Source organism: Babylonia areolata, chromosome 12 (assembly GCF_041734735.1).
Source record: "Babylonia areolata isolate BAREFJ2019XMU chromosome 12, ASM4173473v1, whole genome shotgun sequence".
Classification (NCBI taxonomy): Eukaryota; Metazoa; Mollusca; class Gastropoda; order Neogastropoda; family Buccinidae; genus Babylonia; species Babylonia areolata.
The window spans coordinates 25592115-25609010 of record NC_134887.1 but is presented as its reverse complement, the minus strand read 5'-3'; the positions used below and the strand labels follow the sequence as shown (position 1 = coordinate 25609010).

General features: G+C 36.3%; 1 protein-coding gene across 1 annotated transcript in view; it reads left to right on the top strand.

Annotated features, from left to right (window-relative positions):
• Nucleotides 1–16896, top strand: part of LOC143288474 (nucleoporin 88-like) — a 46344-nt gene that overhangs the window by 6528 nt on the left and 22920 nt on the right. Inside the window, exon 5 of the mRNA XM_076597002.1 lies at nucleotides 5316–5496. Coding sequence (XP_076453117.1) covers nucleotides 5316–5496 — 181 coding nt within the window. The remainder of the gene's footprint in view (nucleotides 1–5315; nucleotides 5497–16896) is intronic.

Here is a 16896-nt window from a genome sequence, read left to right as displayed (position 1 = left end):
CACTCGGGAGGGACGCTTACTCAGTCTGGCTCCGCAACTAAGCCATTATTGTCGTTAGTAGGGGACTTAGTAGGCGGTGTTCTAAGTACGTTAAAAAACGGAACAGGCACCACTGAACACCACCGAAGTGACTCAGCAGCAGTGCAGGGTCTCCTCTGGTGCGTGGCCTCCTTGCGACCTAACATCAATGGTTCCCTGTGGACTGCCGACACTGGAACTGCGACGGACGAACCTGGGTGTGGCCGTGTATGGGGGAATCTAAATGAGCGGCGTGGGAGTAATGCCACTGAAACAGTGCAGACGATGCGGCAGCAAAAAAAAACATGGATAATTCCGCTCAAATTTGATTTATTATTGTTGTGATCTTTTCCTGTTTTTATTTGTGTTTTTGTTTAGTTTTTTGTTGTTGTTTTGGGTGTTTTTTTCATAACTTGTAATGCAAAACAGGAGAAATGTGCAACCAAATTTCTGGTATGGATTAACCCCTAGGCCGCCTATATGACAAGATAACTCGTCATCGAAATATTCTGACTTTTCCCTGGTTTGCATTCAGTTCATTGAAAATGCTGGTCACTTTAGCTTGGGGAATCTTTCTAGATTCTATTCATAGCTAGAAACACCATCTACATCATGAGGCAGTCCTTTATTTGAATGTTTTGGTTGGGTCACTGTCTTAGTGTTTTGCCTGGCTCCTTTCCCTGCTCGCTCAACAAAATGTCGGACTGACGCCGTGCTCAAGACATGCGATTGTGGCGAACTAAATCAACCAAGATTGCTTTCTTTAGCTGATGCGCAGAAAGAATTGAAGTGTAAATTCGAAGGAGAAGACAGTGATGAACATTTATAGGACGATTTGATAGAAAATAAAGGGAGCAATCAAGAGAGTGGCCAAAATACGACCATCAGTGAGTGATGCTGGTTGTACAGGTGTAGCAGACGACAGATACTAAACGAATTATTAGCAGGACACAGTGTGAGCGATTTTCTTGGCACTCAGCCAAGGCGGTCTGATGAGAACTGGATAAAGTGATCATGTGAGAGGGGTGAAGAGGAGGGGGGTGGAGACTGAGGGGGCATGGCCTCACAACCATATTATCATTTGGAGAAGTCACAATGCATTGTGTATCTATCTGTTTTAAAAACAATTTTATTGTGGTTGTTCTAGTACGATTTTGTGTGTGCAGATATCCATTTGTCCAGAAAATATGATATTTTAGTGCAAATTACCTGTCTAATGTTTGTACTGAACAAGTTGAAAATGTGACAAAAAAACAAAACACTGATTTCAAAACAACAGCTTGTCACTAGAATTATATAAAATGGGAAAACATTATGTGTTTTGTATTCTTATTCATTTACCTTTCAGAAAATATATACTTTTATGGGTCTTTCTCAAATAACAAAGATAACAGAATCTTTTGAAAATTTATATCCGTTTTTTGTGGAAAAAAAACCCTGGCAAATAGATTTCACTTAAATCTTATTTTCCTGGCAGCGAAAGGGTTAATAGAAAAAGAAACGGTTAAAGAAAAATATTACAGATTACATAAATCATTCATGACCACTCTTTCTCAAAACCCCTCCCCTCCCCCCACACACACACTCTCCTTTTCCCACTCTTCATACATCCAAAGTGAGCTGACGTGGGTGGTGTTGGAGAACAAGGAAGCTGAGAGTGCTTATAGATAGGTTTTAAAAGATGAGTTTTTAGTGATGAGCGAAAAGCAGATAGAATCAGATGCATGGATATGATGAGGAAGGTTGTTCCAGATGTGAAGAGCAGCAAAGAAGAAAGAACCTTCACCATAGGTTCTTGTATTGACATGAGGAAGTTTCAAAAGGTAACAGTCAGAGAAGAGCGGAGATCTCTTGCGGAAGTGCAAACACTGATAAGGTCAGAAAGATATGTAGGTCCTGCGGAGTGGAAAGCAGAATAGCAGAGACATGAAACTTTGTATCTGATTCTCGCTTCAGTGGGGAGCCAGTATAGAGTGCGGAGGTGAGGAGAAATGTGATGAGTGTACATGGGACTCTGAAAAGTGAAATTGATCGATCGATCTCTTAAACTTCTGCATTTGTGGGCTGCAGTTCCCACTGCACATGTTGATCTCTCAGTCTTTTATATTTGCTTTACTTTGTACTACTTTACTTTGTTACTTTGTTTTGTGAGAGGGTGTATATGAACCAGATGATTGTAAAAGTGTATTTTCTGGCTTGCTTGGTTTATACAAAGCACAACAGACCTGGCTGATACTGGGATGGAGCCTGGTTCTGTTCATTTTACTTGAGAAGTAGTGACTCAAGTAGATCTGCATATACAGCTGTAAATCTCAGACATGACAGTTCAGATATCCGAGGATTTGATTCATGAGCAAAACAAAAACAACAACTGTTTTTCCTTCATTTTTTAACCCATCCAGTGCTCTCCCTTTGCCAGGGAATTTTGAGGATTCAAGGGTAATATATATTTTTTTAATTCTAGTACAAAAACTATACAAAATACAGAAGCAAAGTCTCATAGGCACTGAACCGGTTGATAAAAAATGGATGGTTTATTTGCATACAAAATGTTTCAAAATTGCCAAACAATTAAATTCTTTGATGATAGAAAGTAATAAGGAGTTTACTTTTGTCTATTGTTGCTTACAGTCCAGCCGACCACCCAGGGCCATATCAGAACTGCCAAACCAAACAAATGCTCAACCACATCAACACAAAAGTGTCACATCTGCAGCAAAAAAATCACCAAGAGAAACCTACAAAACACAGTTCATTCCCATATAACAAAAAATCATGAAAAAGTGGCAGTGCACAGTGTACAAAACGGGGGTATAAATATTCCACATATTCTATCATTCACAAAAGCTTTAAAACTCACATGGTTGAAAAAATGCTACAATTTGTCGTATCGTCCAAAATGGAAAACTATATTATCAAAAGAATGTCCAGAAGTTGAAATGTTACAATAGTTCTTACAGTTGGAAGACGTATAATAAACCCCTTTTGGAAAGATGTGTTTCGTAGCTACACAGAATTTTATGACAAAACTGGTATACATGTTAAGCAAGATATCCTGATGGAACCTTTGTTTTTTAATAACAAATTTAAGATTGATGGTAAAGTCTTGTATTTTGAAGACTGGGTCAGAAAAGATGTTTATTATGTGAAAGACATTGTGAAAGGGAATGGACATTTTTTCAATATTCAAGAATTCCCAGATAAAATTGAAAATCAAGTCCCAATGTTAGAATTCTTCGGTTGTGTTAATTCAGTTAAAAGGTTTTTAAGAGAAAAGAACATAACATTTGAAAACAATGATCACAATGGAATCAGCTTTAATAAAGCATACACTGCAATGATAAAGGCCCCAAGAGGAACAAAATGTTTCTACAAAATAATAATTGGAAAACCAGAAAAGCCAAATGCCTGTAAAAATTGGGACTTGATTTTTGAAAACAAGCTTGATTGGAAAAACATTTTTTTCAATACAAAAAAAATCCATGAAATAAGGTTGAAATGGTTCCATATGAAAATTAATTATCATATTCTTGTGACAAATTCGGTTTTGATGAAGATGGGAATACTCCCACATAATATGTGTAATTTTTGTAAGGAAGAAAGAGATACAATTCTGCTTTATTTATGCCAATGTAACCATGTACAACATTTTTGGAAGGAGTTTGTGAGATATTTAAAAGAAAAGTGTTTACATTGTGATAGACTTAACCTGAACGACACACTGGTGCTTTTTGGACATAACAAAATGAAAACTGATGAATGTTTCTCATATATCTTATTGATAGCTAAATTCTGTGTATACAAATGTAGAATCAACAAAGTAAAACCAACATTACAAATGTTCAAAAAAGACCTCAAACAGGCATATGAAGTTGACAAGTATGCCTTTAACATAACTATGGAATATAACAAGTTTGTGGAAAAATGGGCACTTTATAACTGTTTGATACAAGATTAAGCTATACAATGCTACTTTGGAACTGTGACATTGAACATATATTGTTTTTCTGTTATAGATTTGTCAGTACTTAGAACTTAATTATATGCTTACCCTATACCTTCTAATGCACAAAACATATAAATTCTGTATCTATAAACCTTTGTCTGAATCAAAAATGTTTAAAAAAAAACAAAACGAAAAAGGATTTTTGGGGGGGTTTTTTTGGTTTTTTTGTTGTTTTTTTTGTTTGTTAATGCTTCAAATCCAAACAAAAAGGACATTTAAAAAAAGAAAAGAAAAAAAAAGGCCATATAAGCAATTAACACTGCAGAATGGACAGCTAGTGCAGATTCCAGTGTTCACAATTTCACTACCTGTTCGCCAGAGCAAAACAGCTCGGATAGTACATGATAGACTGCGGAAAAGAGGAAAAGTGTCGAGGTTTGCTCGAAAAAAGAAAGGAGAATGGACTAGGAAGGCATTAAAAAGAGACAACAGTGAAGAAAGAAAAATGACAGAAATTAAAAGAGCAATACATAAATAAATTTCTCAGACTGATCATTTCCAACGATTTGAAATGTGAGAAATATGTGGAAAAATTTGTTAAGAAAGCACAGCGGTGCCTGTGCTTTCTTTGGCGCCTCAAAAAGTTCGGAGTTAAAAAATGAATTATGGTTGATTTCTACCGAGCAGTCATTGAAAGTGTGTTAACTTCTCTAGACGACATACATTATAAGTTGCTACTCAAAAAAGCAAAATCAATCAGCCTGGATGAATCACATCCAGCTTTTGGGATTTTCAAGATGCTCCCCTCTGGTTGATGGTACAGAACTATAAGGACGAAAACCAATCATTTCACCAATAGCTTTTTCCTGAAACAGTGCCCTGTCTCTCAAACAAATCCAGTATGATTAAATAGAATTGTGCTATCAACAACCATTTACCTGAAGATCTAGTCATCAGCCCCATCCTTATGAAACATGCAGCTTCTGTTCAAACATGTGTATGTGTGTGTGGGTGCCTGCATGTTTCAGTGTGCACAAGTTCTTCTGTTGATGTGCATATGTATGTATCCTAAATTCTACTTTATCTGAGTTTGTGTATGATTTTCGATTTATGTTTGTACCTTTTTATGTACTATCCCCCCCCCCAATATTTCTTGTGACCCCTGTACACTTGGTAATAAAGACATATTCTGTTCTATAAGAGGGAATTTCTAGCACAGAATTTCCAGAAGATGGGGATGCTATTTATGCTGAAAGACCCCCAGCATCCCACGGGGGAGATCCATACTTAAAAGAAGATGTAACAGCAGTTGATAGTTAACAAATGTGTTTCCCTGATGGGTGGATGGCAGACCCCTGCAGCTGCCAACCCAAGGTCCCCTGCTGATGTGTCCCCCTGCGGAGGACAACTACGGTGTGGATGCCTGTTCAGTGCTGTGTCTGGACACTACGCCCCCAGTGCTGGTGATGGCCACATGTGATGGCCGTCTTCACCACTGCCTCCTCCTGCCTTCCTCCTCTCCAACCAACAAGGTACCTTCATTGTCTGTGTGCTTTTTGTTAGGTGTTCTTCTTCAACACAGAGATCTTTAGGCCTGGGGCAGAGAGAAAGTTGAAAGTTATGTGAACAATGTGTTCCAAGTTTTTAACTAATGTGCATGATAAACGTGCTAAGTTTGTTGTCAGTCTCTCTTGCTTTCTTTCTGTCTTTCTTTGTCTGTTTCAGTGTGCGTATACATGTGTAGTTGTGATTGACCATTGTGTGCATAGTTAGGTATGTACAAGCACACACACACAAACACACATACACAGTCAGAAGCATATGATAATTGTGAATGAAATGTTATTTTTCAGTCGTATAAAACTTGTAATGATTCACATTTAGTCACTGCTTTATTTTACAAACTATTTGTGAAAGTTGTGCTGTGGTAGTCACTGTGACAGGTAATTTTTATTATATATTTGTTACCTCATTCTCATTTGCGTACTATGTGCTAATCAGTGTGCTGTGTCATGATGAATACAGAAAATACAATGTAGGCCCTCATCATTACTTGACTATTCTGTAATGCTGCAGCACTGATTCCTGCTGTCTGTTCTGAATAATGAAGGTTCACACTACGGACCAATTAATACCAAGGAAAAAGTGGAAACAAAAGTAAAGCAGTAAAACTGGAAGATGTCAGATCTGCATTGGAACTTTCAGTTGCGTTACTCCAATACCATTCTTTCAGGATATACTTTACTCTGCTTTGTAGGAATCCAAATCTTCACAGTTGCATAGCATCTCTAAAGTTTCCTAAAGTATCACACCAGCACAATGTGCAGACATGTTTAATTTCATTCTAGTATATGCACAGGATGAAAATCAAATGCTCTTCAAAGATAATGTTATCTATGTGACGTTTGTCAGTACATGTCATTTGGGTTACGGAAACACAAACTTCCCTGAAAACAAAGTATAGCTCTTCAAATGATGAAATAAAAACTGTCATGCACATGAAAGTGCGCTTGTATGTATCTTGATTTTATTCGGAAGGGCCACACTCTTGGGTAACATCAACAAAGTTGCCCATGAATGCTGAAGAAATGTCTCGGGTTCAGACTTTCCAGACACTTGTAGAATGGAAGAGACTGCAACTTATCAACACTCATTTGATCTCACTCAGAATTATACAGCTCCTTTTGGCAGCATACTCCAAGAAGTAGATGATAATTTCTGACAGCAAAATGTTCTACATGTATCGAAGCCATCCTCAGTTGAGGCTGCCGGTGAGGAAGTAAAAAAGATGATTTGGCACTATATTCCACTGCCGTTCACAATACGCAGGCTGCGGGGTACAATTCTTTACGTTTTTTTCTGCAGTATTCATCTGCTTGATGTCGATCTGTAGAGCAAAACTTGTAACAATATTTTTCAAACTGCAATGGCAATGTTTTTTTCTTACAATAAGAAAACAGAAGAGATTATTTCATTTCTGCAAAAATAAGAATTACTGCAAGATATCCACTTTGAATTTGATCCAAAGTTGGAATATTGGATTATACTACAGCCGAGTTGAGTAAACATGTTTCTTTGCATCCCATAGTTCCAACTCAAGAGGTGTTTGAATTTAAGATTTTTAAAGTATATAAGGAGATAACAGGTAATTATTTGTTTGTCTCTTTCAAGATCAAAGATAAAGATTTTTTCTATATTATTTGTGTATATCTGGCCCAAATCAAGACAACCTTGATTGTTATACTGAAATGGGAGAAAGAAAGAAATATAATTGATTGATTGATTTATGTGGATACTTATATAGTTCCTATCCTCCATTTGCTTTACAAACTTGGGGTCATTGGCACAACAGGCTGCCTACCTGGGCAGAGCTGACTGACAGCAGCCATCTGGTGCTCATCATTCATTTCCTGTGTCAGTCAGTCAGTCATGCACACATACACACTCAAGAAGTCATGTAACATGTATGACAGTTTTGTTTGTTTACCCTGCCATGTAGGGATGCGAAAACATTACAGTAGGTGGGGACTGGAATCTGGTTATGGACTTCAAGTATGTCCATTAAGACCAGTTCTGTCATTAGCACTTCAACTTGCTCTTTAGCTTTGACATAATAGATATGTGAACAATCATAGTAACCTAAGTTAGAGTCCACAATTAAAGTAATCTAAGTTAAGGAGAGAAGTAGATCCAGAATTAAGAAGATACACATGTAGAAGTACCCTAATAGAACAGAGCTGGCTAGATTTCTTCATGATCTCTGCAGAATTTTGTTACGGACACGGATATTAAGCCTGGATATTGAACAGACCATTTAATATTAACATGGACTTTGACTTTTGAAAAAGACAAAAAGCGCCATTCTTTGTGGAAATTCATTTGTTCCCTTTCAACTCACTCAGGACAAGTTTTCTCCCTTGCTTTTCCCCACAGACGGCCCATTTTGGAAAAAAAATTACAAAAAATACAAAATACAGAGTAAGAAAATGAAACTTTCAGAACAGGTTTATTAAGTGTTGAGCTATTGCATATAAAAAAGTCAAACTTCTCATCTTATTTTTACAGTTTTGCCATATGTAGAAAATACTGCCAATTTTTCACCCTGAATCACCATACCCATGCTCGCTTTCTGCATTAAATTCACTTTCTTCTTCGTCATCATCCACCTCTTCAATGTCCGACCCTTCAGTTTGTAGCATTTCAAGTTCAAGTAAGCAATCCTAAAACGTTGCCGTCGCTGCCTTGTTCGCTTCACAACATTTTGAGAAGAGCCCGCTTTGCTAACAGGCTGGCACGCGAGCAGACGACCGGTCAGTGACTTTGTCAGCGTGTGTGTGAGACGGGCCACACATGGCGGGCTGACCAATCATACCATTTGATTGTGGAGTGACCCAGAATAGCGCACTCTGCTTGGCTAATCACAAAATCACGTGTACAGCGCGTGATGGATTTTTATTTCTTGAAAATGCTATTCCATTCTGTCGTCTGAAACCGAATACATTTTATGAAGGAATGCTCAGGCATTCCTGACAAAAGTGACATTCAACTAACAATATCAGACTGACTTTTCTTATATGTAATCTTAACCCTTTGACTTCCGGAAATATTTGTAATTTTTGCAAATGAATCACCAAGCTCTAAAAAAAATTCACAAAAATTGAAATAGTGCTCAGAAGTGTGCAAAAGTGTATGTTTTCTTCAAGGAAAATGGATGGAGAATATAATTATCATATGTTCCGTGTGGTCTGTTTACCACAAACACAATAAACGTTTTTCTGAAACTTTGTCTTGAAAGAGTCTAGTCGTATTCAAGACACCAGAGAGGTTACTAGTCTATGATAGAACCATGGGAAATACATCACTCTGTATCGTGTAATTTCATTTGTAAACCCCTTTTCCTTTGGGTATGAAATCCTGTCATCATTACTAGCTTGACATCTGATCCATATTGAAGACTCAAGAAATCTAGCATTCTGAAACTGATTTTTTTTTTTTTTTTTAATCTATTTCAAAAGTATTCTCTATTCTTTGTGCACCGTTTTTTGCTGCTCTGTCGGCCATTTCATTTCTTTTTATACAAATATGAGAGGGTACCCATCAAAATTCAGTAGTTGTGCCTTTGGCTGAAAGAATGTGCAATAAATGATATATTTCAAAAATGTGATCTGGTAAATCTGTGGGTTACTTACATTTTATGGTAACATAAAACTGCAGTTTATGTAAATGGTCTTATGTCTATATGGTTTGAGGTTAAATTTTTTAAAATAGGCAAGGAGATTCGGTCTGCCCATATTTCTTTCTAATGTATGTTGAAATTCTGGGATTTATAATATGCCCAAATAATAGAATAAAATGAATTGTAACAAATGAAACAGAGCACATAGTTTCTCACTTTGCTGATGACATGGAATTATTCTTGTTTGATAACTTAATAAAGATAAGAACTAATTTCAAGAAGCTCTGAACACTGTAAATAGCTTTGGCAAGAAATCTAGGCTGTTTCTAAACACAGGGAAGACAAACGTAGTGTAGACAGGAAGTAAACAAAATTCCAAGGAACAATTTATGTCACATTTGCAGATAAACTGGAATCCCTTGAGGTTTAAGATTATTGGTGTCTGGTTTACAAATGACTTAATTGACTGTGTAGAGTTAAACCTCCAAGATAAATTTCTTGAAATTTAAACATAATAAATTAGAAGATATGGTTAAAGTGACTGACAACTCCTCTAGCAGGAGTAGTTGTCTTAAAATCATTAATCCTGTCAAGACTTACACACCTCAAGATTTGCTACCTAACCCACTTGACAAAATAATACTTTAATAGAAATGTTAAAAAGTCCTTTTACCAATCATTTAACATGACAACCACAGACGAAATATGCAAACAAAAATGAGCTGCTATTCAAGACTGGCAAAGCCTTTAACAGTTTAAGTCATGAACATGCTACACAGAATATAGGCATTACAGAACAGACAATACGACAAGCCCATAACTTCCATTTTTGATGAACTTTCTGGGGTTGTTCCTGTGTGCCTTTTATTTGCCAGTGTGCTAGTCAAATCAGTAGCGTAAGCAGTATTGACTTAGTTGTGTACCTTGGAAATGGAGAGAGTTACTTCTTTTTCTTGTTTGATCCTTTACTCTTCTAGCCTCATTCTTCTTTTGAGTCAAAAAATCAATTGAGGTAACCATGTATTTGTTCTGCATTGTCTGTATATTATATGCAGCATATTCAGGACCAAAAGGCTTTTTGTCTAGCATGCACACATACACACACACACTCACAGAGATACATGCACGTGCATGCGCGCACACACACACACACACACATTAATCTGATTCACACACACACACACACACACACACACACACACACACACACACACACACACACACACACATGCCATCAGACAGTACAATATTACATCAAAACTGTGAGCAGCAGAGACAAATGAGCTAGCAGATGTGTTAACAGCATGCAAGGGCACGCACACCCACTGTGATTTTTGCATGTGTACACAAGAGAGAGATCTCCTTTCTGGATTTTTTGACTTTGAGATTATTCAGAGTTGTATCAGAGTGCTAACGTCCCCAAAATCATTGATCACAATTCACCATGTGGAATGCATACAATGGTCAGATTTACTTTATGCTGTGATGACAGCATGTACACATTTGTAACATGGTGAGCATCACAGCAAAATGAGCTGTGTTGCTTGCATGCATGCTTATGCGACTCTGTGTTTCTGTGACGAGTGTGTGTATTCTTGGATGGATACTATTTTGTATTGCAGTAGTTTATTCTTTGTTTGAAAGTAGTACCATAGCATGAATCCAGGTGCTGAGTGTGGATGCAGTTTTGTGTGTGTACGCTGTTGTGAATGTTCAGTAGTGTGATGTGAACTTCAGTTTTATGATACTTTCTGTTGCTTCCACAGGTGCCACATTCCCTTCGGTGTGTGTGGATAGACTGTACAGTCTGCTTTCTGTTTCTTTGTACACATGATTGATTTTGAATGCCAAGTGTAACTTCAACATAGAAGTTTATTTCAAAATGAAATCGGTTTCCAATGAATGAAGAAAGAAATAGGAAAGAAAATATGAAAAGTGAAGTGTATGGAATGTGTGTGTCTGCACATGTGTGTGTGTGTGTGTGTGTTTGTGTGTCTAGACATGAATAAAATTTTGATCCAAGATGGAGTCAGCTGAAACTGTGCCCAAATTCAAAGCTAGTTTGCAGTGTTTTTGTGTGAACAATAGAAAACTAAGTACGCTTGAGGTGAAAAATAAAAGTCTGGGGCAAACTTTCTCAAATCCATGGAAAGGCTTGATACGAAAGCATTGGCATTGTGACAGATGTGCCGCCTGTAAATATTGGATTGCATGCTGGAGCTTACCCCTGAGTGTAAACGAACTGTATATATGCAGGGCAATTGATTTGATATTTTGTTGATGTCTCTTTGATATACATTTTCTGTAACCTTTCCTTGGAGGCATATTTTCATTGGGGTGTATAAAGTGTGTTTGTGCAAGCCTGTTTGTGTGGATGGCTATTTTTTTGCAGGCGTTGTGCTGTTTGTTTTGTTGAAATTGTAATGATAATGTTACAGTCTCTGTCTGTCTCTCTGTCTGTCTGTCTCTCTCTCTGTGTCTCTCTCTCTTGCTCCCTCTCTTTCTCTGTGAGCACCTGCAGAGTTGATATTAATATTCACCACCATATATATCTTGTTGTCATATTTATCAGGAATGTGTTTTGTTTACAGCTGGTATGATAGGGGCTGTTGGCCTAAGTCATTAAAATCATTCAGTGTTCAGTGTTCTATGTGAATACCCAGCAAATTAGAGATGAAAAAATATAACACGACATGGTTTCTTGCCAAAGAAATACTGGAGAAAGAGTTTTTAAAGTGAATAACTCCCAATATATTTTCAAGAGATCCTCACACAACAAAAATGATTTTAAAAGATGAATATCTCCCCAATGCCCTAACAGAGATGACCCTATATTTTTTTTAAGAAATTCAGAAAAAAGTTGAAGAGCAAGAAATTTCTAATGTCATAATGGGAGGGGATTGGAATTTAGTAATGAATCCCAACCTATCATAATTATAAGCATGTGAATAATCAGGGAGCACAAGAGTTTTAAAGATAAAAATGATAGATGATTTACAGTTAGTAGATAATGGAGGGAACTCAATACTGAAGTCTTAAGATACACTTGGAGGAGACCAGCTCCCTTACAACAAAGCCGTCTTGACATCTTCTTGATCTCAGATAACCTGGTTACTGATGTTAAAGACGCTGATATTTTGTATGGTTATAGAAGTGACCACTCTTTAGTCAAAGTTGACTTAGTATTTAATACAGAACCCAAAAGAAAACCTTTTTGGAAATTTAACTCATCTTTACTTAGAGACAGTGATTATATTAAATTAGTGAAAGAAACAATAGAGAAAATAAAGGAACAGTATGCAGTATTACCTTACGCATGAGAAAACACATGGAATATCCCGAATGATGAAATTCAGTTTACTATAAGCAGCCAGCTCTTTTTAGATGTGTTGATAATGGAGATAAGAGCAAAAACTATAACTTTTGGAATAAGAAAGAAAAAGCAACAAATAGACAAAGAGGAAATGTTAGAAAAGGAAATACGACGACTCGAAAAGGAAGTTCGGTCGTATAATATAACTAGAAAATTGCAGGAGAAAACGGAAGAGCTCATACAATTAAGGAAATTGAAAATGGAAGGGATAGCTTTAAGATCTAAAGCAAGATGGGCATCTCAGGGTGAAAAAGTAAGTAAATATTTTTGTAATTTTGAAAAACCTCACTTTATCAGTAAACACATGTTAAAATTAGTTACAGATCAAGGTAATATACTGACAGAAACAGATGAAATACTAAAGGCGACAAGGCATTATTATGAAGACCTATACAAAGAACAGAATGTAAAAGGTTTAGATATTAGTGATTATCTAAACAACTTACCCAGACTTGATGAGACAGAATCAAAACAACTAGAAGGATTAATTATAAGACAAGAAGCCACAGATGCTATTAGGTGAATGCAAACGACAAGAGTCCAGGTACAGATGGAATGACTAATTTTTTTCAAATTTTTCTGGAAAGACATTAGTGATTTTGTTGTAAGATCACTGAATGAAGGATTTATAAGTGGAGAAATGTCAACAACACAGACAAGGATTAATTACATGCCTGCCAAAAGGGGATAAACCAAGGGAATACTTAAAAAACTGGAGGCCTATATCCCTGTTAAACGTTATTTATAAGATAGGATCATCATGTATATCTAGTAGAATTAAGTCAGTCCTGCCTAAGTTAATAAATGAAGATCAGACAGGTTTTATTCCATTTGTGTATCATTGCTGATAACTTAAGAATACTATATGACATCATGCATTACTTAGAAAAAAGAAGACAATTCAGGCTTATTAGTTTCAATAGACTTTGAAAAGGCATTTGATTTGGTAAACTGGGTATATATGAACAAGGTCTTAAATGCTTTTGGATTTGGAGAAGATATTTGTAAATGGGTATGCACTTTTTACAGAAATATAAAGTCATATGTCATAGTAAATGGTGAGGTATCCCAGAGTTTCAAAATACAAAGGGGGTGCCGTCAGGGAGACCCGATTTTGCCATACCTGTTTGTATTGTGCTCTGAAATTCTGGCATGCAAGATTAGGGAAGATGAGGGTATTAAAGGCATTAGCATATTTAACACCAAATTTAAAATTAGTCAGTTTGCTGACGACACAATATTTACGTTAGATGGAGATAAAGAATCATATGAGAAATTATTTGAAACACTAAATAGATTTGAAGAATTTTCAGGTCTGAAGTTAAATTAAATTATAACGCTAAATGTGGTTAGGGTGTATGAAAAATTCAAAAAGGAAATGTCTCCCAGAAAAGAATATGAAATGGAACCGCCCCAAATTCAAGATTTTAGGTATATGGTTTTTAGACGATCTATCAAAAATAACTGAAGTGAATACAAGGGACAAATTAACAAAAGCAAAAAACTTATTCAAGATTTGGTCAAAGCGTATATGCACACCCGTCGGTAGAATTGCTACTCTCAAATCTCTCATACTTTCAAAGCTTATATACTTATGGATTCTTCTTCCAAACCCTCCAGACAAAGAAGTAAAAGAATTACAAAGACTATGCTATGAATTCATATGGGATAAGAAACCAGATAAGATTAAAAGAAAATACTCAATACATAATGTTGCAAATGGAGGAATAGGTATACCAGACATACAAAAGTTTATACATGCTCTTAAGATAACATGGATAAGGAAATTATACGCAGGAACACCGAAGTGGAAGAGAATCTTACTTATAAAATGCCAAGAAATTAACGCATTGCATCTGTATGGTTCAAGAAAGTTTATAAATATCGAATGTAACCAATTTTGGAAAAATGTTTTTCAGGCATACATGAATTTTACGAAACAAATACAATTAAAAGAACCACACGAGGTACTTGCAGAGCCCCTTTTTTACAACGACAAATTTAGAGTTGGACAAACAAGAATATATTTCTGGTTAGAGATGTTGTTGATGAGAATGGGTGCTTCCTTAGTTACAGTTGCTTTACAGAAGAATATAACATTAATGTAAATTATTTAGTGTATATGGGATTGATACGATCAATAAAAAGTTACGTAATTACACACAATATTTATCTGAGTGATAAAACTTGTAATGAATGACCGAAAGCACTACACTTAATATCCTCTACTATGAAAGGCTCGCAAATATATTATGATATACTTCTTGAACCACTCATTATTTACAATATAAATTCCTTTGTTAAGTGGGAGCAAAAATTAGATATCATTGTTAATTGGGTAACCACAATGAAGCAAACAAAAAAGGTAAAAGAGATAAAATTGAAGTGGTTTCAAATTAGAATTTGTCACAACATTTTAGTTACAAACAAAACTCTGAAGAAAAAATAGGCATTACAAACAGTGACAAGTGCAATTTCTGTAAAAATGAAATAGATTCAGTACAACATTATCTATGGTTTTGCAAGTTCTCTCAATTGTTTTGGAAGGAATTAGAGAATGTTTTTAAAGAAAGATGATACTTGCTGAAACGTTAAGTTAAACATAGAATTAGTTCTCTTTGGAAATAATAAAATTACAAAACAGATGAAACTTTCAACTATATTATTCTTTTTGAAAAATATCTTGTTTATAAATGCAGAATAAATAAGATTAAACCATGTATACAGCACTTTCTGAATGATTTAAGAAATAGTTATGAAGTAGAAAGATGTATGCATTCAATGGAAATGTTAAGCGTTGTATTTACGAGAAAATGGTGTCCATATATAAAACTTCTTGAAAACAATAACCCATAACAAAATATGATGAAAGATCAAAATGCGCAATAATGAAGGCTCAGTGATATATTTTTATACTTGAAGAACAGATGTATGTGAATGTGTAAGTATGCGAGTATGTAAATAATATATGTATGTGTGTATTCATGTGCACTTATGTGTCTGCAGTAATAATGTTTAACATGACTGTGTAATGGGTGTTTTATATAGTCACGTATGGAAAACTAGAAGAAATATGTTCATACATAAGATACTCCATATATTTGTTTTCTGAAGAAGAAAAAATGTATGGGTTGTGTTCTTTTCATATTACGTTAGCTAAGCAAAGTGTCCATAACTCTGTGCCGATGCTAGGTAAATGTCTGTTATATGGTATAAAACTGCACTGTTACACATGATGAAAATGTGTCCACTTTGACCAAACTGATTAAAAAAAAATTTTTAAATCAAAAAAAATCACCTGAATTCAAGATATCCACTCACATTGGAGAAGGAATCTTCAAAGGTCCCAAGTATATTTTCAGGGTGTTCACAAACTTAAGGAAGAATTTCAAAAGACTTCTTCTTCTTCCTCGTTCGCCTCCCGTTAGATGAGCAGCCCGGTGTCTTCGATGAAGGCTGCCGTCCATCGCAGCTCCTCCAGGGTGCCGTACAGCTTGGCTTCCACTGCTGTCAGTGTTGGCCAGTACTTCTTCCTGGATGCTGCATGTGTTGTACAGTCTTGAAGGATGTGGTCAGTTGTCATTGGTCCCTCACCACAAGGGCACTCTCCACTCTGTCCAATGCCGAATTTTGTGTGCATGTGGTGGAGCAGGCGGTTGAGTCCAGTCCTCAGGCGGAATATCTTGACCTGTTCCCATCGTTCCAGCAAATGGTATCTGTCTTCTGGGTTATATTTGGGGTGCTGGAGGCACCACTTTATTCCTTGCTGTGCCTTGATGATTGTCTTGATTTCATCGTATGACACCAGTTTGTTGGCCTGCTCCTTCCGTGCACCGTTTTTTGCCAGAATATCCGCTTTTTCGTTGCCTCTGATGCCACAGTGTGCTGGTACCCATTGTATCACCACTTTCTCCACTCTGGAACTCAGGGCAACAAGGGCTGAAGTGAGAAAGACGAATTAAAGAATTTTTGACAAGTGGCAAAGCCTTCATGGCTCACTTGTGATTCCTACTGAACAATCAACCAAAAATGACAGCATTAGGGAGAGGGAGGATGGGCTTTGCAGTACTTACATATATTGTTCCCGTTCGTATTTTTGCTCATCACCAGAAACAAGGGTTTCTTGAACGACTTGTCAAATCAGTTTTTAATTCACTGACTGTGATATGCAAGTCTATTCAAACCTCTCTTTGCTTTGGTTCTAATGCTAAAATACGGTTATTCATTGTCAAAACATGTGAAAACGTATGTCATTTTCAATCACTGTGACTTTTTCTCTCCATTTTTATGTATTTATTTTTTAAATATGCAATTTTTGCACCAGAAAATTCACATGATAGGCCTAAAATCAGACATGCATGCGCATTGAGAGTGAAGTCCCAG